Below are 24,302 nucleotides of genomic sequence, written 5' to 3'. Positions count from 1 at the left end.
TGATCTTGTAGACCTACAGCTAGACAAGTTTGGGGAGTTACTTGTTTTGTGTGGTGGTTATTTTGTTTGTTTTATTGGGGGGTGGTGCATCCTTCATGGCAGCTACCTTTGTACTCCAACTGGGAACAACTTCAGTAGATCTTCTTAAAGCTTTAAAAAATCTTAGGGCTGTCTGAAACTGAGGAACCCCACAGCTGCGGATGCTGTCTCCCAGTACAGCTGGAGGCAGCGAAGACTACAGGGATTAAGAGAAAAATCTCTCTGGGACCTTGCGTCTTGTAAAAAACAAACAAGCCAAAAAAAAAGGTTATAAGTGACTTTTCCAGTATTTGACTAAAAGTCCTGTGGCACAGCAGAGAGTTGTCATGGATACTCTGACTCTAGGATGCTATAAATCTCATCTTTCATTGCATTTATAATATCTTCAGCACTTTTAAATCTGCTTTCAGTGCCATTACAAAGCTACATCAAAGTAGATGGTACAGTGCTATAGGAATAACTTATTCTCCTCAGGCATAGTGAGGGCTGTGTTGTGTAAAGAACTCCCATAGTGCCAATGAGCCATCACCTAAGCACCATTATGACACTCTTTTAATATAAAGAAAGGTAAAATTTTTCGTAGTTTGAGTAGAGATCCCTTACTGCTATAGATGTGTGACTGCCTTTTTTTTTGTCTAAGTGTTCTGTATTCCCTCATCTGAGGTGAGCTATTTTGGATACGTGACGTCGGTTGATGAGCATGAGACCTGCAACTCCAGTGCTGTTTGGTGTGTTTGGGAAGCTGGGGAAGTGTTAGGATGAAAAGTTGATTCCTTCGTTGTTTTTGTTTATTGTAAGGATGTGGGGAGAAATTTTCTGTGGGTTAAAGTTGCAAACTGGAGAGCATAAGAAGTTGAAAATAAGAACCCTTCTTAACCTGCCTTGGATTTGGAGTGGGTCTATATTTAATAGCCTGGCAGGCTCTGTTAATTGCCAATTAGTGCAATAGATCTCTATGCATCTCTCTAGAATTAATTTAAGCTGGGATCAAAAGAAGAGGCCAGGTGAATAGAGGATGGGTCCTGAAAGGCGACTTCTTCCATTTGTCCTTAACTATTATTTGTACAAGCTGAGAGGAACAATAAAAGCTGTTATTTCTAATAAGCAGATATGAGGAAAATGGATGAAGTCTTTCAGAAAACTTTCATGCTAGATCTTAGTAAAATCCTTAAGCTAACTCTCCAAATGAAGAAGCAGTGAAGTGCGCCAGTATTCACATAGGACTCCCTCTTTTAGCGTTACCAATAATGGATTGTAACTTCTGTGAGAGCATGGTATGATTCTTTGTTGGCTTGAGTTTAGCGGGTAGGTACCCAATGAAGGTCTGATTGGAAAAAAAAAAAAAAAAAAGTGCTAATAATAATGCCTTCAGGCTGCAGTTAGTATACACTAATTTGTGACTGGAGGTGCTGTTCACATTGAGCTCTGCCTCTCTGTAGTAAAGAAACATGCCTTGCTTGTCGTTGGCTGCCATGATGGCCTCTGCCATTGCCTGTAACTCTATAATGTGCACATCCCGAGTCAGAGCAGGCCTGGGGGCAAATACCTGGGGGCAGGTCATACCTGACGGGTTCACATCCTGTCCCACGACAGTCACGGCACACCACAGACTGGTCTAAGAACAAAGATGTCTGTGTGAGGGTTAAAACTGCAGAAGAGCTGCAGACAAATTCAGAAGAGAGTTGTCTGCAGGGGAGGACTCCATTCCTGATTCGGAGAGGATGACCACATTGTTTCTAAGAAAGAAAACAGAGGGGATGAGTTGGTACATTTTCCTGATGAAAGTGCACACCACACTGACATCTTCTGCCTCATCCTGGCCCCGAGCTAAGCGCTACAGGCACAGAAGGCTATGACCCTTCTCTTTGGTCTGTCTGTTCTTAGCTCTGGGAAGTGAATCCAGTGACAGCACGTCCCTACAGAAAAGATTAAGAACAAATACAGCCTCCTCCAGAGCTGTGCTTCAAGGTCTTGTCCAGGACCTGTTAGAGCAGATAAGAAATTTTCTAGTTGCCTTTACTGCGTTAGGTGCTTATTTTATATATGCAATGCATTTTTGCAGGAGCCCTCCATTACCTCTAGCTTCGTCTTGGTTTTAGCTGTGGTGTTCATTATATTATATCCTACCCAAGTCAAATCCAGTACTAGTTTGTCTCACCTTTTATGCAGAGTATTATTCAATCATTCTTTGTGAAGTGAAGATGAGCAATAATATAATATCAGAGATGATTAAGCAAGGGGTAAACCTTCATTTCATGCTGTCAAAAAAAAAATCCTGTTTGCACTTTTGAACTTTTAAGTACATAAATACAGGAAGTTAGCATTTCTTTCGATCAATATCTGAATTGGATGATTTTTTTTTTTTTTTTTTTTTTGTGGCTGAGATGTACTAAATTGCATCAAAGAATTCATCTGTGCCATAAAATCAAAAATAATGGGTTTTTGAAAACGCTCATTGAAAATGGTCTGGTCTTACTTGGAACAGTAGTAATAAATACTGTAAGCCACACATCACACTAGGGGATCCGACAGACCCATTAGAACAAAAGACATTTGAGAGTGCTTTGCCATATGTTTCCTTCAGAACAGAATATCTCCAGCTGGGAGGGACCCACAAGGATCATCCACTCAGGTTGGTACCAGTAGGACAATAGTGCTTCCTAATGGATCAGATCAACCTCTTGCAGGTGCTGGCATTATCCATGGGGACAAACCAATGTAAAGACCCAATATTCTTCTGTAAAGAAAGAGAAAACTTTCAAAAAAAATAGTAACCTTTATAAAACAGTTTTGTAGGTTTGAGGGGTTACTGCATTCTTGAATATCCAGGAGAAGCTGTAAAGCTGCCCTCATGATGGGGTTGAAAACGTGGTTATGGTAAATCTCTACTTCAGTGGATTTCCAATCATTAGCTTCAGCCTCAGGTAGACTAACCGTTCAAGGAGAATAAATCAAAAATGCTTAAAAGTTTCGGATATGCTGATAGCAACACCTACCTTCTGCATAGTAAAAACATCAAAAGGGAAAAGCAGGCTTGATAATAATGAAGTTTGGGAACTTAAGAAATTACAGAGGTCACTTCAGATCCCATCGGCCCCTGAGCAAAACTGTTTCAAGGCGTTTTAGTTCTTTGACCTTCTTTGTACATATTTGAATGCCACAGCTTTTTACCTAAAGCATTCAAAAGAAGATTAAACAACTTTTTAACATCTGCTGTGTTCATAGTGTGTAGGAAGAGCTATCAATTTTGGTTGCTGTTAAGATGGGTGGGTTTTTACTTGATTTGGAGAAGGTGTTTAAACATACTTTATCTTACGTTTGTGTGTTCTATTATAGTCTGAAAATGGGGAAAAAATAGCTTGCTTTAATTTGGTGACTTTCATTTAAAAGGAAATAAATGCTTTAAAAACAAAGCAAACCACATCTAGAGGTCAGTTCTCTCGCAGGCATGAACAACAGCATCTGTTTAACAGCAAGCAGCAGCTCTACGTGCTGGTGTAGTGTAGGAATATGTGAACACAAAAGAACACTGGGAAAAAATAGAGGATAAAAATACAGAATATTTGTTTGAGCTCTTAAGTGCAACTAATATGTAGCAATTGTGTGAGGAACGATGAACTCCTACTAAGCTTTGTCTGCTTTTCTAGTTTTATATCTTGCCTATACCTTGTGCAACTCAGAGAGGTGATTTTGCTCAGGATGAAGCTGCTCAGGGTAGAAAGCGCTCCCAGGGCATCAGGACATTGTTGCAAAATCGTCAGCTCTTGTCCTCATGGGGGACTTCAACTTCCCAGACATATCCTGGAAACACAACACAGCCCAGAGAAAGCAATCTAGGAGGTTTCTGGAGAGCGTGGAAGATAGCTTCCTGACACGGCTGGTTAGTGAGCCTTCCAGGGGAGGTGCCCTGCTAGACCTTCTGTTCACAGAGAGGGACTGGTGGGAGATGCTGTGGCCGGGAGCTGTCTTGGGCAGAGTTAGCATGAAATGGCGGAGTTTTCTATTCTTGGTGAAGTCCAGGAAGGCTGCGCACTCCTCAAGAAGGAAATCTTAAAGGCTCAGGAGCGGTCTGTCCTCACGTGCCCAAAGACAAGCCAGCATGGAAGAAGACTGGCCTGGCTGAACAGAGAGTTGTGGCTAGAGATTAGGGGAAAAAAAAAAAAAGAGCGTTTATGATCTATGGAAAAGAGGGAAGGGCACTCAGAAGAACTATAAGGATGTTATAAGGATGTGTAGGGACAAAATTAGAAAGGCCAAAGCTCATCTGGAGCTCAATCTGGCTACTGCTGTTAAAGACAAGAGAAAATGTTTTTATAAATGCATTAACATGAAAAGGAGGACTAAGGGAATCTCCATCCTTTACTGGATGCGGCGGAAAACTTAGTGAGGAGTCTTTACCGGCAAGAGCAGTTGTTCTCTGGATACCCAGTATGCTGAGCTGGTGGAAGGGGATGGGGAGCAGGATGTGGCCCTCACAATCCACAAGGAAATGGTTGGTGACCTGCTACAGCACTTAGATGTATGCAAGTTGATGGGGCCAGATGGGATCCACCTGAGGGTACTGAGAGAACTGGCGGAGGAGCTGGCCAAGCTGCTTTCAATCATTTATCGGCAGTCCTGTCTATCAGGGGAGGTCCCAGTTGACTGGCGGCTAGCAAATCACAGAATCACAGAATTTCTAGGTTGGAAGAGACCTCAAGATCATCGAGTCCAACCTCTGACCTAACGCTAGCAGTCCCCACTAAACCATTTCCCTAAGCTCTACATCTAAACGTCTTTTGAAGACTTCCAGGGATGGTGACTCCACCACTTCCCTGGGCAGCCTGTTCCAATGCCTCACAACCCTTTCAGTGAAGAAGTTCTTCCTAACATCTAACCTAAAACTCCCCTGGCTCAACTTAAGCCCATTCCCCCTCGTCCTGTCACCAGGCACGTGGGAGAACAGGCCAACCCCCACCTCGCTACAGCCTCCCTTGAGGTACCTATAGAGAGCGATAAGGTCGCCCCTGAGCCTCCTCTTCTCCAGGCTGAACAAGCCCAGCTCCCTCAGCCGCTCCTCGTAGGACTTGTTCTCCAGGCCCCTCACCAGCTTCGTTGCCCTTCTCTGCACCCACTCAAGCACCTCGATGTCCTTCTTGTAGCGAGGGGCCCAAAACTGAACACAGTACTCGAGGTGCGGCCTCACCAGAGCTGAGTACAGGGGGACGATCACCTCCCTAGCCCTGCTGATCACACTGTTCCTGATACAAGCCAGGATGCCGTTGGCCTTCTTGGCCACCTGAGCACACTGCTGGCTCATATTCAGCCGACTATCAACGATCACTCCCAGGTCCTTCTCTGCCTGGCAGCTTTCCAACCATTCCTCTCCCAGCCTGTAGCTCTGCTTGGGGTTATTGCGCCCCAGGTGCAGGACCCGGCACTTGGCCTTGTTGAGCTTCATGCAGTTGACCTCAGCCCATCGGTGCAGCCTATCCAGATCCTCCTGCAGAGCTTTCCTACCCTCAAGCAGATCGACACACGCACCTACTTTGGTGTCATCTGCGAACTTACTGAGGGTGCACTCGATGCCCTCGTCCAGATCATCGATGAAGATATTAAAGAGTTCCGGCCCCAGCACCGAGCCCTGGGGGACGCCACTAGTGACTGGCCTCCAACTGGACTTGGCTCCATTCACCACGACTCTTTGGGCCCGGCTATCCAGCCAGTTTCTAACCCAACGAAGCATGCGCCAGTCCAAGCCAAGAGCAGCCAGTTTCTTGAGGAGAATGCTGTGGGAGACGGTGTCAAAAGCCTTGCTGAAGTCAAGGTAGACCACATGCACAGCCTTTCCCTCATCCACCCAGCGCGTCACTCTGTCATAGAAGGAGATCAGGTTTGTCAGGCATGACCTGCCTTTCATAAACCCATTCTGACCGGGCCTGATCGCCTGCTTCCCCTGCAAGTGCTGCATGATGACTCTCAGGAGGATCTGCTCCATGAGCTTTCCTGGCACTGAGGTCAAACTGACAGGCCTGTAGTTTCCCGGGTCTGCCCTCCGGCCCTTCTTGTAGATGGGCGTCACGTTTGCTAGCCGCCAGTCGATTGGGACCTCCCCCGATAGCCAGGACTGCTGATAAATGATGGACAGTGGCTTGGCCAGCTCCTCTGCCAGTGCCCAAAGACGAGCTGGCGGGGAAGAAGACCGGCCTGGCTCAACAGAGAATTGTGGCTTGATCTTAGGAGGAAAAAGAGGGTTTATAAGCTTTGGAAAAGTGGGCAGGCCACTAAGGAGGACTTTAAAGAAGTAGCGAGGCTGTGCAGGGACAAAATTAGGAAGGCCAAAGCTCATCTGGAGCTCAATCTGGCTACTGCCGTTAAAGATAACAAAAAACGTTTCTATAAATACATCAACACAAAAAGGAGGACTAAGGAGAATCTCCATCCTTTACTGGATGCGGGGGGAAACTTAGTTACAAGAGATGAGGAAAAGGCGGAGGTGCTCAATGCCTTCTTTGCCTCAGTCTTTAGCGGCAATACCGGATGTTCTCTGGATACCCAGTACCCTGAGCTGGTGGAAGGGGATGGGGAGCAGGATGTGGCCCTCATTATCCATGAAGAACTGGTTGGTGACCTGCTACGGCACTTAGATGTGCACAAGTCGATGGGGCCAGATGGGATCCACCCAAGGGTACTGAGGGAACTGGCAGAGGAGCTGGCCAAGCCACTGTCCATCATTTATCAACAGTCCTGGCTATCGGGGGAGGTCCCAATCGACTGGCGGCTAGCAAACGTGACGCCCATCTACAAGAAGGGCCGGAGGGCTGACCCAGGAAACTACAGGCCTGTCAGTTTGACCTCAGTGCCAGGAAAGCTCATGGAGCAGATCCTCCTGAGAGTCATCATGCAGCACTTGAAGGGGAAGCAGGCGATCAGGCCCAGTCAGCATGGCTTTATGAAAGGCAGGTCATGCCTGACGAACCTGATCTCCTTCTATGACAGAGTGACGCGCTGGGTGGATGAGGGAAAGGCTGTGGATGTGGTCTACCTTGACTTCAGCAAGGCTTTTGACACCGTCTCCCACAGCATTCTCCTCAAGAAACTGGCTGCTCTTGGCTTGGACTGGCGCACGCTTCGTTGGGTTAGAAACTGGCTGGATAGCCGGGCCCAAAGAGTCGTGGTGAATGGAGCCAAGTCCAGTTGGAGGCCAGTCACTAGTGGCGTCCCCCAGGGCTCGGTGCTGGGGCCGGTCCTCTTTAATATCTTCATCGATGATCTGGACGAGGGCATCGAGTGCACCCTCAGTAAGTTCGCAGATGACACCAAGTTAGGCGCGTGTGTCGATCTGCTTGAGGGTAGGAAAGCTCTGCAGGAGGATCTGGATAGGCTGCACCGATGGGCTGAGGTCAACTGCATGAAGTTTAACAAGGCCAAGTGCCGGGTCCTGCACCTGGGGCGCAATAACCCCAAGCAGAGCTACAGGCTGGGAGAGGAATGGTTGGAGAGCTGCCAGGCAGAGAAGGACCTGGGAGTGATGGTGGACAGTCGGCTGAATATGAGCCAGCAGTGTGCTCAGGTGGCCAAGAAGGCCAACGGCATCCTGGCTTGTATTAGGAACAGCGTGACCAGCAGGGCTAGGGAGGTGATCGTCCCCCTGTACTCAGCTCTGGTGAGGCCGCACCTCGAGTACTGTGTTCAGTTTTGGGCCCCTCGCTACAAGAAGGACATCGAGGTGCTTGAGCGGGTGCAGAGAAGGGCGACGAAGCTGGTGAGGGGCCTGGAGAACAAGTCCTACGAGGAGCGGCTGAGGGAGCTGGGCTTGTTCAGCCTGGAGAAGAGGAGGCTCAGGGGCGACCTTATCGCTCTTTTTAGGTACCTCAAGGGAGGCTGTAGCGAGGTGGGGGTTGGCCTGTTCTCCCACGTGCCTGGTGACAGGACGAGGGGGAATGGGTTTAAGTTGAGCCAGGGGAGTTTTAGGCTAGATGTTAGGAAGAACTTCTTCACTGAAAGGGTTGTGAGGCATTGGAACAGGCTGCCCAGGGAAGTGGTGGAGTCACCATCCCTGGAAGTCTTCAAAAGACGTTTAGATGTAGAGCTTAGGGATATGGTTTAGTGGAGGGCTGTTAGCGTTAGGTTGGAGGTTGGACTCGATGACCTTGAGGTCTCTTCCAACCTAGAAAATTCTGTGATTCTGTGATTCCCTCAGTACCCTTGGGTGGATCCCATCCGGCCCCATCGACTTGTGCACATCTAAGTGCCGTAGCAGGTCACCAACCAGTTCTTCATGGATAATGAGGGCCACATCCTGCTCCCCATCCCCTTCCGCCAGCTCAGGGTACTGAGTATCCAGAGAACATCCGGTATTGCCGCTAAAGACTGAGGCAAAGAAGGCATTGAGCACCTCCGCCTTTTCCTCATCTCTTGTAACTAAGTTTCCCCCCGCATCTAGTAAAGGATGGAGATTCTCCTTAGTCCTCCTTTTTGTGTTGATGTATTTATAGAAACGTTTTTTGTTGTCTTTAACGGCAGTAGCCAGATTGAGCTCCAGATGAGCTTTGGCCTTCCTAATTTTGTCCCTGCACAGCCTCGTTACTTCTTTAAAGTCCTCCTTAGTGGCCTGCCCACTTTTCCAAAGCTTATAAACCCTCTTTTTCCTCCTAAGATCAAGCCACAATTCTCTGTTGAGCCAGGCCGGTCTTCTTCCCCGCCAGCTCGTCTTTGGGCACGTGGGGACAGACCGTTCCTGCGCCATTAAGACTTCCCTCTGTAGTGGGTTTACGTGGCAAGGTTTTGGTAGCAGGGAGCCATAGGGGTGGTTTCTGTGAGAAAAATCTAGAAGCTGCCCCATGTTTGGGAAAGGCCCCATTGTTTTCCAGATCCGAGCCAATAAGCGATGTTGTTTTGCGCCTCTGTGAGAGCATATTTAAGACAGGGAAAAAACGCTGCGCCACACAGCAGCCGGGAGAGTCAAGGGAGTGGGAGAACAGCCTTGCACCAAGGTCACTGTAGAAGGAGGGGGAGAGGTGCTCCAGGCGCCGGAGCAGAAGTCCCCTGCGGCCTGTGGTGAGGACCATGGTGAAGCAGGATGTCCCCCTGCAGCCCATGGAGTACCACAGTGGAGCAGGGTTCCACGCTGCAGCCCGTGGAGGAGACCACGGTGGAGCAGGTGGCCCTGCACCGACGGAGGCTGCCGCCTGTGGAAGACCCCTGCCGGAGCAGATTCTGGGCCGGACCTGTAGCCCGTGGAGAGGAGCCCACGCAGGAGCAGGTGACCTGGCAGGAGCTGCTGCCCGTAGGGGAGCCAGGTTGGAGCAGTTTTCTCCTGAGGGATGGACCCCGTGGTACGGACCCATATCTGGAGCAGTTCTGGAAGAGCTGCTGCCTGTGGGAAGCCCACGCCGGATCAGTTCATCAAGGACTGCATCCCGTGGGTGGGACCCCACAGCACAGGGGACGAGAGTGACCGAGAAGGAGCGGCAGAGAAGAAGTGCTGTAGACTGACCATAACCCCCATTCCCCGTTCCCCTGCGCCGCTCGGGGGGAGGAAGTGGAAGAGGGTGGATGGGGGGAAGGTGCTTTTGATTTTTTTTATTTTCTTTTGTTTTCTCACTTCTCTCGCTTGTTAGTTGTAGGCAATAAATCTTACTATCTCCTTATGCCGAGTCTGTTTTGCCCGTTACAATAATTATTGCGTGATTTTCTCATCCTTGTCTCAATCCTTGAGCCCTTTTCACATATTTTCTCCCCATTCCTCTTTGAGGAGGGGGAGTGAGAGAGCGGCTGTGGTGGAGCTCGGCTGCCCACTCGAGCGGAACCACGACACCCTCTTGAAGAGCGCCCAGCCTTCCTGGACTCCTCTGCCCTTCAGAACTGCCTCCCAAGGGACTCCACAAACCAGTGTCCTGAGCAGCTCAAAGTCAGCCCTCTGAAAGTCCAATACAGCGGTTTTACTGGTCCCGTTCCTGGCCTCGCCAAGAATAGTGAACTCCACCATTGCGTGGTCACTCTGCCCAAGACAGCTCCCGACAATCACGTCCTCCACCAGTCCTTCTCTGTTTGTGAAGAGAAGGTCTAGCAGGGCACCACCCCTGGTAGGTTCACTAACCAGCTGCGTCAGGAAGCTATCTTCCACGCTCTCCAGAAACCTCCTAGACTGCTTTCTCAGGGCTGTGTTGTGCTTCCAGGATATGTCAGGGAAGTTGAAGTCCCCCTCGAGTACAAGAGCTGACGATTTTGCAACCTCTGTCAGCAGCCTGTAGAATTCCTCATCCGTCTCCTCATCCTGGTTCGGCGGTCTATAGCAGACCCCGACCAGGACACTAGCCTTGTTGTCCCTGCCGATCCTAACCCAAAGGGACTCGACCTTGTCATTCCCAACCTCGAGTTCTACAACCTCGAAAGACTCTCTAATATAGAGAGCCACACCACCACCCCTTCTATGCTGCCTGTCCCTTCTATAGAGCTTATAGCCAGGCATTGCAGCACTCCAGTCATGAGACTGGTCCCACCACATCTCTGTGATGGCAACCAAGTCGTAGCCTGCCTGCCGCACGATGGCTTCCAGCTCCTCCTGTTTGTTACCCATGCTGTGTGCATTGGTGTAGATGCACTTCAGCTGGGCCATTGCCTTATCCTCCGGCCTTGCCATTGTTCCCCCTGGCACAGCCCCAACAATCCTAGCCTCAGCCCCATCCCCCTTCCTACCTAGTTTAAAGCCCTCTCAATGAGCCCTGCCAGCTCCTGGCCCAGGATCCTTTTTCCCCTAAAAGATAGGGACCCGTCTGCGGCCATCAGGCCAGGTGCTGAGTAAAGTGCCCCATGATCAAAAAACCCAAGATTTCTGCGTTGGCACCAGTCCCGGAGCCACGTGTTTAACAGGTGGGCTTTCCGTGTCCTCTCTGAACCCCTTCCTGCCACCGTAGGGATGGACGAAAACACCACCTGCACTCCCGCTCCATCCACTAACCGACCCAGTCCCCTAAAGTCCCTTTTGATAGCCTTGAGGCTTCTCTCTTCGATGTTATCACTGCCCGCCTGGACTATCAAAAGGGGGTAATAGTCAGAGGGGCGTACCAGGTTAGGAAGCTTCCTGGCAACGTCCCTGACCCTGGCCCCAGGGAGACAGCAGACTTCCCTACGGGTAGGGTCAGGCCGACAAATAGGCCTGACCCTACGACAAATGTGATGCCCATCTACAAGAAGGGCCGGAAGGTTGACCTGGGAAACTATGGGCCTGTCAGTTTGACCTCAGTGCCAGGGAAGCTCATGGAGCAGATTATCTTGAGTGTCATCACGCGGCACTTGCAGGGCAAGCAGGCGATCAGGCCCAGTCAGCATGGGTTTATGAAAGGCAGATCCTGCTTGACGAACCTGATCTCCTTCTATGACAGAGTGACGCGCTGGGTGGATGAGGGAAAGGCTGTGGATGTGGTCTACCTTGACTTCAGCAAGGCTTTTGACACCATTTCCTGCAGCATTCTCCTCAAGAAACTGGCTGCTTGTGGCATGGACTGGTTTATGCTTTGTTGGGTTAGAAACTGGCTGGATAGCCGGGCCCAAAGAGTTGTGGTGAATGGAGTCAAATCCGGTTGGAGGCTGGTTACTAGTGGCGTTCCCCAGGGCTCGGTGCTGGGGCCGGTCCTCTTTAATATCTTCATCGATGATCTGGACGAGGGCATCGAGTGCACCCTCAGTAAGTTCACAGATGACACCAAGTTAGGTGCGTGCATCAATCTGCTCGAGGCTAGGAAGGCTCTGCAGGAGGATCTGGATAGGCTGCACCGATGGGCTGAGGTCAACTGCATGAAGTTCAACAAGGCCAAGTGCCGGGTCCTGCACCTGGGGCGCAATAACCCCAAGCAGAGCTACAGGCTGGGAGATGAGTGGTTGCTACAAGAAGGACATCGAGGTGCTTGAGTGGGTCCAGAGAAGGGCGACGAAGCTGGTGAGGGGCCTGGAGAACAAGTCCTACGAGGAGCGGCTGAGGGAGCTGGGCTTGTTCAGCCTGGAGAAGAGGAGGCTCAGGGGCGACCTTATCGCTCTCTATAGGTACCTCAAGGGAGGCTGTAGTGAGGTGGGGGTTGGCCTGTTCTCCCACGTGCCTGGTGACAGGACGAGGGGGAATGGGCTAAAGTTGAGCCAGGGGAGTTTTAGGTTGGATGTTAGGAAGAACTTCTTTACTGAAAGGGTTGTGAGGCATTGGAACAGGCTGCCCAGGGAAGTGGTGGAGTCACCATCCCTGGAGGTCTTTAAAAGACGTTTAGATGTAGAGCTTAGGGGTTAGTGGGGACTGTTAGCGTTAGGTCCAAGGTTGGACTCGATGATCTTGAGGTCTCTTCCAACCTAGAAATTCTGTGATTCTGTGACTTGGCATGTCCATGCTCATCTCCATGGTGGCTACTGAGACTGGCTTCTCCTGGCCTGAACTGGGACTGCTCAACTGCAAATGTTTCCTTGGGTATGAAGGAGAGAGAAGTGCCTCAAGAAGGGGTCCCAAATCTTTGGATGCACACTGTGCTTTGCTAGGCAGAAGGCTCCAGAGGGCTCGTCATTTGGGTACAGGAACTGTTCACAGGCACTTCTTGGCTGCACTCATCCATGGCATTTTTGAGTCAACAAATAGCATGTAGTGAGGTGATGACTGCTTCTGAGGGACATTGATCAGAGACTGCTAATGAAAAAGGGCTTGACTGGATCAAGTAGCGAAGCGCAACTGCGACTCAGAGCTGGGGAATTTGTCAGCACCCAGAGACAGCTCGTAAGTAATGAGCACCAGGGCCCTGGAGAAAGGGGCTGGGCATGGGGCCAGGCGGTGTGGGTGAGAAGGTCTGAGAAGAGTCCAGAACAGCAGTCCTCAATTCCTTCCTCTTCTCTTTTTTTCATTTTTGGGGCTGTGCATGACCTCAGTCAGTAGAAAGCATCTGGCAGCACATAGCATTGAGGCTGGAGGGGAAGCCACCTTCACCTGACGGGACCGCTACCACGTCACTGGCTGTCTGGCCTAAAACAGAGCTCCCGATAGCATGATGCTGGTGACTTTTTGGTGTGACTTTGGCTCTGATCCAATAGAGGAGCTGGTGGGGTTTTCCCTCTAAGGCCTCTCATTCCAAACTCTAATCTGAATTCAGGGCTGTACTCTGCTCAATTTATGAATTCCACAGGGATCATCTCGTGGGACAGAAGAGCAGCAGACATCGAAGGAGAAATGGTGTTGTTTGCAGTACACTCTAGTGCTGCTAATTAGAACCAGTGTTGCAGCGCTCTGATTCCTTGATGTTCACATAAATTCCCACTTGGGTTTATAACCCAAGCTTCCTGCTTGAAATAGCCTCACAATGAGATCGGGAGAAACTCCTCTGGAGAAGTAAGTGCAGGTTTTTAAACTTCAGTTGAAAAGCCTGTTGCTGAATCTCTTTATCCAAATTTTCCTCATCTTTAATAGCAAATTTAGCTGAGCACAGAATGCCGAGATTCAGCCTGAGTTTTCAGGGATTCAGATTTGCTGTTTCTTGATGTACATTGCCTTATACAATCAATTAGCCTGTATTGAGCATTGATTTTTCTTCCTGTTTTATATTTACATGCCTTGCTCAGAGCTTGCCTCTGCTGGGATTAAGGAATTGCATCCTTGTGAAGTTATTCTGGTGATGAGGATAAAACTAAAGTTGAACAGCACTTGTTTCATATCTGGGCTCTGATAACAGTGTTCTGTAAGTTAGAGCGGAGGTTGTCTCAGACAATCTGCATGCGCAGGATTCTTTTGCTGAGGAGCAGGAGGTTGACAAGTCTGTGACCAGCTGCTTTTGTACCCCACAGCTTCTGGGACAGGTTTCATGTGCAGCTGGATGGGACTTTGCATGCAGGCTTGAACTTCTCGGAATATCCTTACTGTCAGAGCCAGCAGGACTAATCATGCTTCCTCAGTTCTGTTTAATGAAGGTAGTGCATCAGAGTGCAGTGTGCTTTGTCCCACGGATAAAAGCTTTTACAGCTCAGCATATTTGCTAAGATCTCCACTACTCTCTCAGTAAGGAGATTAGTTGAGGAAATAGGTTTTGCTCCCTCAGGAACTGTGGTGCATTGCCAGTTTGTAAATACACAGATGCCATAAAAACAAAAAAAAATCCAAATATTTTATCAAGCTGTGATGTCTCAAACAAAGCTTTATATTCTAGAAAACTGTCTTTGTTACTGAAGACTTGGATCTTGCAAAAGTGAATGTGTATGATTTAATTTTTTTACAGGGCTACAGCTAAAGAGTTGTAAAATTCTAATGGTGTCTATTGTTAGCGTATTTGCAGGGGAAAAAAAATAAAACACAACATAAAACATCCTTCTATTGTAAACTTTATGCTGTATTTTCTGGACTGTGCTAGTCACAGTATAACAGTCTTCAGAATAGAGAAAATAGGAACATAACCAACCCTTACAAACCTTTGTAATTGCACGTCTCCTTTTGCTTTAGCTCTTAGCTTGAGTGTCCCAGATGATTTGAATTCTTATGTTGGAGGAGAGTGATGCTGCCAGATATTTTAATGTAGCTTTATATTTGTCACATGAGATATTTGGCTCAGAGAAATTGATTCCACAGTTTTGTCTTACTCAAAAAAGGGAAAACGTGTAGCACTCTGAGTGCCATGAATAAGCTTGAATTATTTCATGCCTGAATTTTCTTTCAAACTATAGCGCAACAAACCGCCTTCTGCAGCAGTCTCCCTAAAACCTGATGGTAGGTTGGGCTGTTGACGCATGAGATGCCACCTGGCGCTGTGGTCTTCGGGACCTAATCCCCTGCATTTCTGCTCACTTCTCACATAGAAGTAGGTCACTGCTCAGTTGCTTCTGGCGGGGCTGTATTAGGTTCCATTGTTCACCTCATTTTTCTTTGAACTGAGGATAAAAGATATAATTTGCACTAATCTTCTAGAACTGATGCAAAATTCCAGTGCTGAGGCAGGACAAAATGAGGATACACGAATCTATGAGGAACTGTGATGCAAACGTGTCGGAGATTCCAGAGGTACGGTGAATTTAACAAACACGTTTTGCTGCCATCTGGCTAAAAAGGTCCCTGCTGCAGCTTTGACATAGGGTTGACTTCTTTGAGCTTTATTGCCTTTCTTTCTAATTACAAGCAGATACAGTATTGTGGAAATTCATGGACACGGTGGATGCCCAGAGAGTCCACCCAGCTTATTGCCTGCAGCCAGTATCTTGGTGCTGACTGCGTGCCCTGCCCGTGCTGCTGCACCATGTCCTGCAGCAGTGCCATTTGTCCCCACCTCCCAGGGACTGAGAGCGATCCTCCTGCCCTCTTGTCTCTCCCACTGGCTCAAAAACCTCAAAAACTTTGGTTCACTGCTTTGTGAGAGGCCCGGCTGTTTCCTCCCACCCTCCCCGTCCTTACCCGGTTAAACAAAGCCAGACTCTCCTGGGAGCTGTGTTTAACAGTTCGCTCTGAGATCCTCGGCAGGAAATGTAGGTGGGGGGGAATGGAAAGCATCTTTCTATGCCTCACGATTTTAGAAGCCATAAATAATACAGTAGAACTTAAACTTTCTTGGAAAGCACTTTGTGTATGTAATCTGAGCATTCTTCACCCCATTTCTCATCTCTGGGAAGTATCCCATTTTCTTGCACATTTGTTGTTTTCCTTTGGCCTAAAACCTGCCAGTGTGCAGCACCTTATTTAATGTGTAATTTAATTTAATAAAGGGCTTGTCAATTAATAAAGAAAACAACAACAAAACAGAAAATACGTTGGGATGATGATGAGTTATTCAAATTGTTGCCTTGTCCTTGTAGAGAGTCTGCCACTCAGACAAAGAAAATTTCTCAGGTTTGGTTTGGCCCCTTGGAGAAGAGTTTTGGCGAGGAGGATGAAGGAGGGTCTGCCAGCTGTGATGTGGTCTGCACTCCTGCTGTTGCTGTAGGACTCTCGGGAGACCTTGGCAAATGGTTCAGAACTGAGGATCTGATATCCAAGATACCCCCTTTGGGCCGTCAGATTCATTAATGTTGTGGGCATGATCCCTTAATAAAAGTAGCAATATGAGGTAGTTTAATAGGTAATTAAACCTGATGAGCCAGGAGGAGGTCCCTTCCCATGCTGTGAAGTGCTCTGTGGCAGAAGGAAGCTATTCAAATCAGTCTGAGAGATGAGGCTATGAGGGCAGTTCAGTGAGGACGCTGTATAGAGGACCACACAGCAGCTCTAGATGTTTAAGGGCATTACTATTTTGGACTTTTTGCATGGTTTGAGTGTATGTAAGCCACAGAGAGTGCAAGGTAGGCAAAGCATCAAATTAAAATTAAACAAAAATATTCACCCTCCTTGGACAAGTTAATGTGCACTAGACAAGTACATACATGAACTGTATGAACACCTCCCTTCAAATACTAGCCAAAACCATTTTCCCTGTGTATGGGCTATTTTTCTTCTTCTTGTTCTTTGCCTCTATATTTGAGATGTGCTATAAGCTCTGGTTTGCTACAGGATTCCACGTGATATCAGAGCTGGAGTGCGAACCTGCAGGCTGCTGGAATAGGCATCGGATGTTTATGGGCTGAATCAGGTTCACTACAAAACAAGCCTCTTGCTGGCTGAAAAGTATGGCGTGCTCTGTAATAACCATGGAATTATGTGCATCCAGGATTTGGAAGAGAGCTAAAACTGCCAGTTTTAAAACACTGTAATTGCAACTTACCTGTAGTGTATGTTGTATTTCAGGTACATACAGAAGACTATGCTTTGCTTTTCTTATCCATGATGTGTTAAAAGTTACTATGTGTCTGCTACAGAGATACGAATGGGATTTCTCCCTAAGTAAACTGCTATCTAGTATAAAGAAAGATGTCAAATACTAGTCCACAACAAAAATGCAACTAATGGGTATCCAATGACTGCTTTTACTGTGTAGCTAGGCATCTTACATCTCATAGGCCATAAAACTGTTGTATTTTGTATCCATGCCTAGTATTGAAGGTGAGAGATGTTAGATTTCTCATCCTCCAATATTCTGTTTGAACATGCCTTTTATCCTTAGCCATACATCCAGCAAATGCAGAGCCCAGTAATGTTTTCATTTAAGGACCATATGGGAAGCATATGGGAAATTATCTCTCTGGTTGACCTGCCGTTTATTAATGATGCCTTATGAAATCTTTTTGTTCGTCTTTTTTTTTTTTTTTTTTTTGCCTTCCCTTGAAATTCAACTCCCCTCCCCTGAGCAAATTGATACCATTGTTTGCTTGCTAGGGAAATGAAAAAGATGTGTCTACTGAGGGTTAAACTTCAGTTTGGGGAATAAGCAGCAGTAGCAGATGAGATCCCTAATAAGGCTCTTGCTTCTGTGAAAGTGCCCTTGATGATGCAGATGGAAGGTAGATCAGTATGGAAAACATGACCTAGATGTTCTTTCTAAGCAGAATACTTGCATACACATACTTTATATATATATATTATGTTGTTCCAGGCATTGGTAGCTCTTTAAAGGAGCAACAAAAGCTCCTTATTTCAGAGAAATACCACATCAACAGGCTTATTTGCCTCAGTATAGTCCCCAGTGATTAAAGGTACACCTACAAGAAAAGCTGAAAGCTTTGCCTACAAGCCTTCCTCCTTGCTAATACAGCCGAAAGACCATTCATTATCCCACCCAAGGCAGAGTTTAAAAAACAGATTCTTTCCAGACTCATTGCACTGAAAGGGAGATATTCAGGCATGCTCTTGTTCAGCAACAGAATCAGCTATACACTGAAATATTTTAGCATTTCAGCATGGATTTCTCTGTAGGTTACTCATACTATACATGTATAGACTCTTCATACTTCCTGTGAACAGTCAGTTATCTGCTTATTCAGAGATTTTGCAAAAAGCTGTTTTGAATTATGAGCATTTTAACAAGTCTAGTAGTCAAGGGATCACAGATAATTGATAAATTATAGACATGAATAGTTTGAATATGGATAGTTAACACTAGCTAGAGAATATCATTTATATAAATAGATCTATCGAGTTATTAGACTTCATGGTTTTAAAATAACCATTTACTAAACATCAACTTAGTTAAAATTAACTCCTTGTTGCCTCATTACATGGGGTATGTCAAAGTTTATTTTCTGTTCCAGTTGAATCATAGTCCAATTTAATGTTGTGACCATGTAGCTGTTATCAGAAATAATCTCCTAAGCCAGAATGGAGCTAGATAAACAGCAAGACAACTCAGGCAGACTTGCACATATGATTACTGATGTGATTCAATTCAGTGAGCTACTGTAATGAAATTTTAAATACGGGGTTTAAGTAGGCTTGAGTTATATGCAGGTATTATCCCGGCCCTTTGCACAAGAATGAATAGTAACTTCACTGAATGATTAGCAGGCTATAATGTGTGCCTTCAGAATCTTACTGCGCTACTGAGGCTATCCACAGAAATAAAATGTATCTTTGCATGCAATCCACAAACAAATGGAAGAATTAAATCCAGTAAATAGTATTTGCTTATTCACTTAATCGTTCAATTTGAGTAACTTTTGTCTTCCACGTCACCAGTAAAAAGTTAACTCCAAAGCCCAGTACTTGGGATCCCAGTTTTCCCAGTAGACTTGTAGGAGATCTTGTCTAAGTGAATGGAGCTGCTGACCTTCAACAGGACTGTCTGCGCTCTTGGAGTCAGGTGTGGTAAGCATCAGGAGTCTCCATGTAGTAAGTTTTCTGTGTGTGGATCTTTGACTCAAAGAGGGAGAGACCAGGCCTTCCAACTGGTGGCTGCAACTGGTAAGCTTAAGACCTATGGTCTTTAATTCCAGTTATCTCAAGGGTTACTCAAACCAGGATTCAGAATAATTTGTATGTGGTTCCTCTCTCTATTAATCCTAAAAATTGATAGCTGTGTGCTGCTTTGAGCCTATTGAATTTAAGAAATTGAGTAGTTTCTTGTGATGCTGTCCATGATTGTTCCTTCATCTGTAGTGAACTACCTCTGGCAGCTTAGCAGCTAAACAAGCAAGTAGCTTTTCTGGTGGGTGGGCGTTTATTATTTATTTATTTATGCATATATGACACTTCCAAAATGATCTACTCAGTTTTTACCTAATGCAATTTTGTACAGGCATTAAAAAAAAAAAACATCCACAGAATTTTTCTATTCAAGATTACAAATGCTCAGTTTGAAAGCAGGTTTCTGCTGTTTTATCCACAAAACAGATAGACAGTCGTATATGTTTGCTCAGAGCTATGCCACATCCGTCTCACTCTCCAAAGTCCCAGTCCCAGTGCCTTTCTTACCAGCTGGTACAAGAGAGGGCTTACAGCATCAGAGGTGGGGATGGCTAAAATTATTAGAAAGAATCCTTATTCCTTTGTGCCGTACTGTTTCCGAACACCAAAACAATGAATACTGAGAAGGAAAAATATGCATTAGCTGTCTTGTCTTATCTGGTGTGAATGTGCCCTGAAATAGTTGTGAGCAGCATTTATGAGCAGCCAAACATTGTGGTTTTTCTGTGTGAATTCTGGAAACAGGAGATTGTTTCCCAGTGAGAGCAAAGCAGTTTGCAAAGCTGCTGTTGGGATATGTTCAGCCTCTCAGGCCTGTGAATCTTGTTACTGCTTATTTACTAGACCTTTGTGGGTCATAATAGCTGTTCTTTCTTTCCAGAACTATCTCCTCCTTACCTCAAGTACTTTCTGTTTGAAATATTTATAATACTAGTGACAGCACCATGGAATGAGTCAGCTCCATGTTGCTTACACTTTGTTGAATGAAGGGATGCCAAAGGCATAATTTCTTCATCACTGAAACCTGTTTTTGACAAAATTTAGAATTCAGCTCCTCCTCATAGGTATGTATGTCTAACTGATTTAAAGCAAATACCAAAGACTCATAAAGATCAGAGGCACACCACTACGCTGATAGGTTGTGTGCACCAACGCTTGCAGGTGCAGGACCACAAGAGCAGCAGTGCTCTGGTTAATTAGTCTGACACCTCCTTTCCTTAAATGGCTCTGAGATGAGAACATTTTTTAGGGGGAAAAAATAAATTGTTGCATACAGTAGGTTATTTGCCAAGGAAATACCAAAAATATTTTTCCTGTGAATATTATCCTTTCTGCAGTGATCACTCTACAGAAATGCAAATACACTGTCCAGGCCACAGACAAACCCGTGTTGGAACAGCACTGCAGACGGTGCCTGGGCTTGGCCCCGCTGTTGGGGTTTATCGGCCCTTCTGTCCCAGCTCTGTTGCCCCTGGCAGGAGATTTGATCATGTAGACGCAAGCTAGAATCTTGCCTTAAGTCCTGATCACGTTTTCTGTTTCTCTGAGGTTGAGGAGCATAAAGATGACCTCACCCAAAATGTTCAACAACAGTATCTCTACCCTGTGAGAGGACAGCTCTTGCAATCCTCACCTGAATCACTTTCCATCTGTCTGGTCTCTTACACCTTCTTTCCCAGAAAATTTACCCTCTTCCTATTTTGTTTCATAACCCACATCCACTGGAAAGAAGAAAGGACAAGTCCAGCCTTTCATAAGGCTGGACTTTGGACATAAGTAAGGCTTCTTTCATAAGGCTGGACATTGGGAGCCCAGCGCCGTGCGGCTCTGTGCAGCGCCCCGCGCCCTGCCACGTCGGAGCTGCCGGCCGCAGACATGGTCTCCGTGATCAACACTGTGGACACCTCCCACAAGGACATGATCCATGAAGCTCAGATGGATTACTATGGCACCCGGTTAGCGACCTGCTCTTCAGACAGATCCGTAAAAATCTTTGATGTTTGGAATGGAGGGCAAATCCTCATCGCCGACCTAAGAGGGCATGAAGGTCCAGTGTGGCAAGTTGCCTGGGCTCATCCGATGTATGGAAATATCTTGGCTTCCTGTTCCTATGACAGGAAGGTCATTATCTGGAAGGAAGAAAATGGCACGTGGGAAAAGACATACGAGTACACGGGGCACGACTCGTCAGTGAACTCCGTCTGCTGGGCGCCACACGACTACGGATTGATACTGGCCTGCGGGAGCTCTGACGGAGCCATTTCGTTGTTGAGCTACACAGGTGACGGGCAATGGGAAGTCAAAAAGATCAGCAACGCACATACTATTGGATGTAACGCAGTTAGCTGGGCTCCTGCTGTTGTACCAGGCAGCCTTATAGAACAACCATCTGGTCAAAAACCAAACTACATCAAAAGGTTTGCATCTGGTGGCTGTGACAACCTTGTGAAGATCTGGAAAGAAGAAGACGGTCAGTGGAAAGAAGAGCAGAAGCTGGAGGCTCACAGTGGCTGGGTTCAAGACGTAGCCTGGGCTCCATCCATAGGTTTGCCAACAAGCACCATTGCTAGCTGCTCACAGGATGGCAGAGTGTTTATCTGGACGTGTGATGATGCCTCTGGAAATTCGTGGTCCCCAAAACTGCTGCACAAGTTCAATGATGTTGTCTGGCATGTGAGTTGGTCCATTACTGCAAATATTCTTGCAGTGTCCGGAGGAGACAATAAAGTCACACTATGGAAATAATCAGGAGATGGACTGTGGGCATGCATCAGCGATGTCAACAAGGGCCAAGGAGGAGTGTCTGCCGTTACAGAGGGGCAGCAGAATGAGCAGTGATGCAGGAGTGAGCAGTCCAGCAGCAGGAAGTGATCACTAATACCTGATTTGCAATGTTTCTTGACTCAGATAAGAACTGGTTTTATCTAAACAGGATGTGAACTTGGGAAAAAGTTATCCAATTTTATGAGCACTCTATAGCCAATGCTGGGAGGCTACAATGTGTTGATAATCAGCCTTAACTGACATTCCCTTAAATTAAAGGTGAATATCAGAGCAAAGTACTGTGCCTTGTGCTACTCCTTGGTGCTGTAAAAGTTGTACCCTGCCTTCTGGTTTAGGGATCAGTTTTAATCGCATATGCTGGGGTCAGACTTCCCGCACTTGAGTAGGAGCAGGAGGAGGCAGGCTGTCACAGTGCCGATGCCTGAACCCTTCTGTGCACGGGGACGAGTGTTCTGGCCATTCAAGTGGGGGGGAGGGCTGGTGGAGTTACCAACAGGAGGTGATGTCCTGGCAGTAGTGAAGTGGTGCTTAGATCCTCCCGAAAATAACATGCTTTATGTGGGTACGTCAAAGTCTCCATGTTTTCCTGAAGATGAAAGGAGTAGTTGAATGCATATGTATTTTGCTTTACGGTAATCTCAAACCTGGTTATTTAACCAACATCAACAAATCAAAATACAATTTGGAGGTTGGTTTGTTGTTGTTTTTTTTTTTAGCCATACCACACTTCTGTACTGTACCTCAGGTTTTTGTTTAGATACCAACGGAATAAAATCCTATTGCTTAAAAAAAAAACAAAAAAAAAAAACCCTGGAGAAGAGGAGGCTCAGGGGCGACCTTATCGCTCTCTATAGGTACCTCAAGGGAGGCTGTAGCGAGGTGGGGGTTGGCCTGTTCTCCCACGTGCCTGGTGACAGGACGAGGGGGAATGGGTTTAAGTTGAGCCAGGGGAGTTTTAGGCTAGATGTTAGGAAGAACTTCTTCACTGAAAGGGTTGTGAGGCACTGGAACAGGCTGCCCAGGGAAGTGGTGGAGTCACCATCCCTGGAAGTCTTCAAAAGACGTTTAGATGTAGAGCTTAGGGAAATGGTTTAGTGGGGACTGCTAGCGTTAGGTCAGAGGTTGGACTCGATGATCTTGAGGTCTCTTCCAACCTAGAAATTCTGTGATTCTGTGATAAAGGCTGGGGAAAGAAAAAGGTAGGAAACAGAAACAAGTTCAGGCTTTGGCTTTACATGTGAGAATCTCAAACTGTATTTCATCCTTGCATACCTCAAACACTTTTTTCCCTGTCCCAGCATCCCTCATCAGACCTGCCATTCCTGTGGCAAAGCCCTTCAGAAATAGCCAGGCCCTTACGGATTAATAGGTGTGCTTTAGTGTTTCCATCTGCAGAATGTATATTGCTCATATCTGGAGGTTATGGTCAGTGCTGATGGTTCTAAAGCTCCTTCAAGATATGATGCAATATAAAAATGCAAAAGCTATTTATGGCTTACTTTTTTATATGTAATATTTACCACTTTCCCCTGCCTTTTCGTGTAGCGTAACAAACAGTGTTCTGCTTCCTAAAAAATGTGTGGTAAATCAATTGCTCAACAGTTTTTCAAATATTCTTCATGTTAGCTTTCATATGCAGATTTTGGAAACTGTGTAAAATGTGCCTTAAATGGCAGAATAAAATAAATACCAGGGCTCTTACAGCTTTTTTCCACCTGCTTTCAATGCTGAGTTGCCAAACAATTTCAGTGTTTTATAGCCTGTTGCCCCAAATCAAATTCTGTGTTGCTTTTGGTTTAAGGGCTAATAGCTTTTTGAAATATATTAGTGCTTTCTGGTGACAGATCTAAGATTAGCTGTTTATCCATAGTTCCAAGAGGTATTCTGTAATCCTGTGCCACAGTAAACTTTATGAGGAATTTTACAAGCTTTCACGAGTGCATTGTGTTTTTGAAATGCTAAAAAAGCAGTTCAGGAGAGAAGAAAGCAAAGCACTGTGGGGTCTCCATCTGATGTTCCCCTGGTCTTTCAAGTGCAGCATTGCTAGCGAGGGGGGAAGGACTGCACAGCATACAGTGAGGAAGGAAACCAGCAAGCCTAAAGCTTTAAGCGCTGCATAACTGGTTTACTAGAAGCATATAGGCCTTATAATTAACAGCAAGCATGGAATAACTCTTCCTTCAGCCAGTAGTTGGCAAGGCAGCAAAGCTTGAGCATGCACTCAGTAGCAGTAGCGCTCAGAGAACGATGCCCCTTCACTGTTTTTTTTTTTTTTTTTTTCACTTAATGGGATTTTTGAGGCAGTGTGAAGACCTCTGGTCTGTACACAGTCCTCTGCTGCAGTGCCTCAAGCAGGTGGTTAAGGCAGGGTGAGGACAAGGCAATGCGCTTCTGGGGCAGGGGCACTTCCCTGGGGCTGAGCACAGCTGTGTTTCTCTGCAAACCGGGGGTGCAGTTTGAATGAAACACGCCATCTCCTTATGCCTCATTCTCCTTCTGCACTGAGTGACAGGCAAATACGCAGGCACTATGAAAACACAGATCAAGAGAGAGACTTGGATAGTCTCTCATAGACTTTTTCCTTAAAAAAAATATTCCTCTCTGGAAGATCTTCAGTCCTTTGGGGATGCATTTCAGAAGCAGGGACTAGTATATAATTCGTTCTCTGCTTCCTTAAAGATGTCATCTTTCACCCACAACAAATGCTATTGCAGGGAAGAAA

General features: G+C 46.5%; 1 protein-coding gene across 1 annotated transcript; it reads left to right on the top strand.

Annotated features, from left to right (window-relative positions):
* Positions 1-20,654: 20,654 nt before the first annotated feature.
* On the top strand, positions 20,655-21,718 carry LOC116497231 (protein SEC13 homolog). The gene has a single exon (XM_032200889.1). It carries the CDS (start codon positions 20,672-20,674, stop codon positions 21,539-21,541), a length of 870 nt encoding a protein of 289 aa, XP_032056780.1. The 5' UTR covers positions 20,655-20,671; the 3' UTR covers positions 21,542-21,718.
* Positions 21,719-24,302: the final 2,584 nt, after the last annotated feature.

The sequence above is a fragment of the Aythya fuligula genome, chromosome 20 (genome assembly GCF_009819795.1).
Source record: "Aythya fuligula isolate bAytFul2 chromosome 20, bAytFul2.pri, whole genome shotgun sequence".
NCBI lineage: Eukaryota > Metazoa > Chordata > Aves > Anseriformes > Anatidae > Aythya > Aythya fuligula.
Note: the sequence above shows the minus strand (reverse complement) of the source record. Positions and strands in the feature narration are given on the sequence as shown.

Excerpts from the sequence above, each read along its gene's own strand:
- LOC116497231 (XM_032200889.1), top strand. The coding sequence starts at position 20,672 with ATGGTCTCCGTGATCAACACTGTGGACACCTCCCACAAGGACATGATC.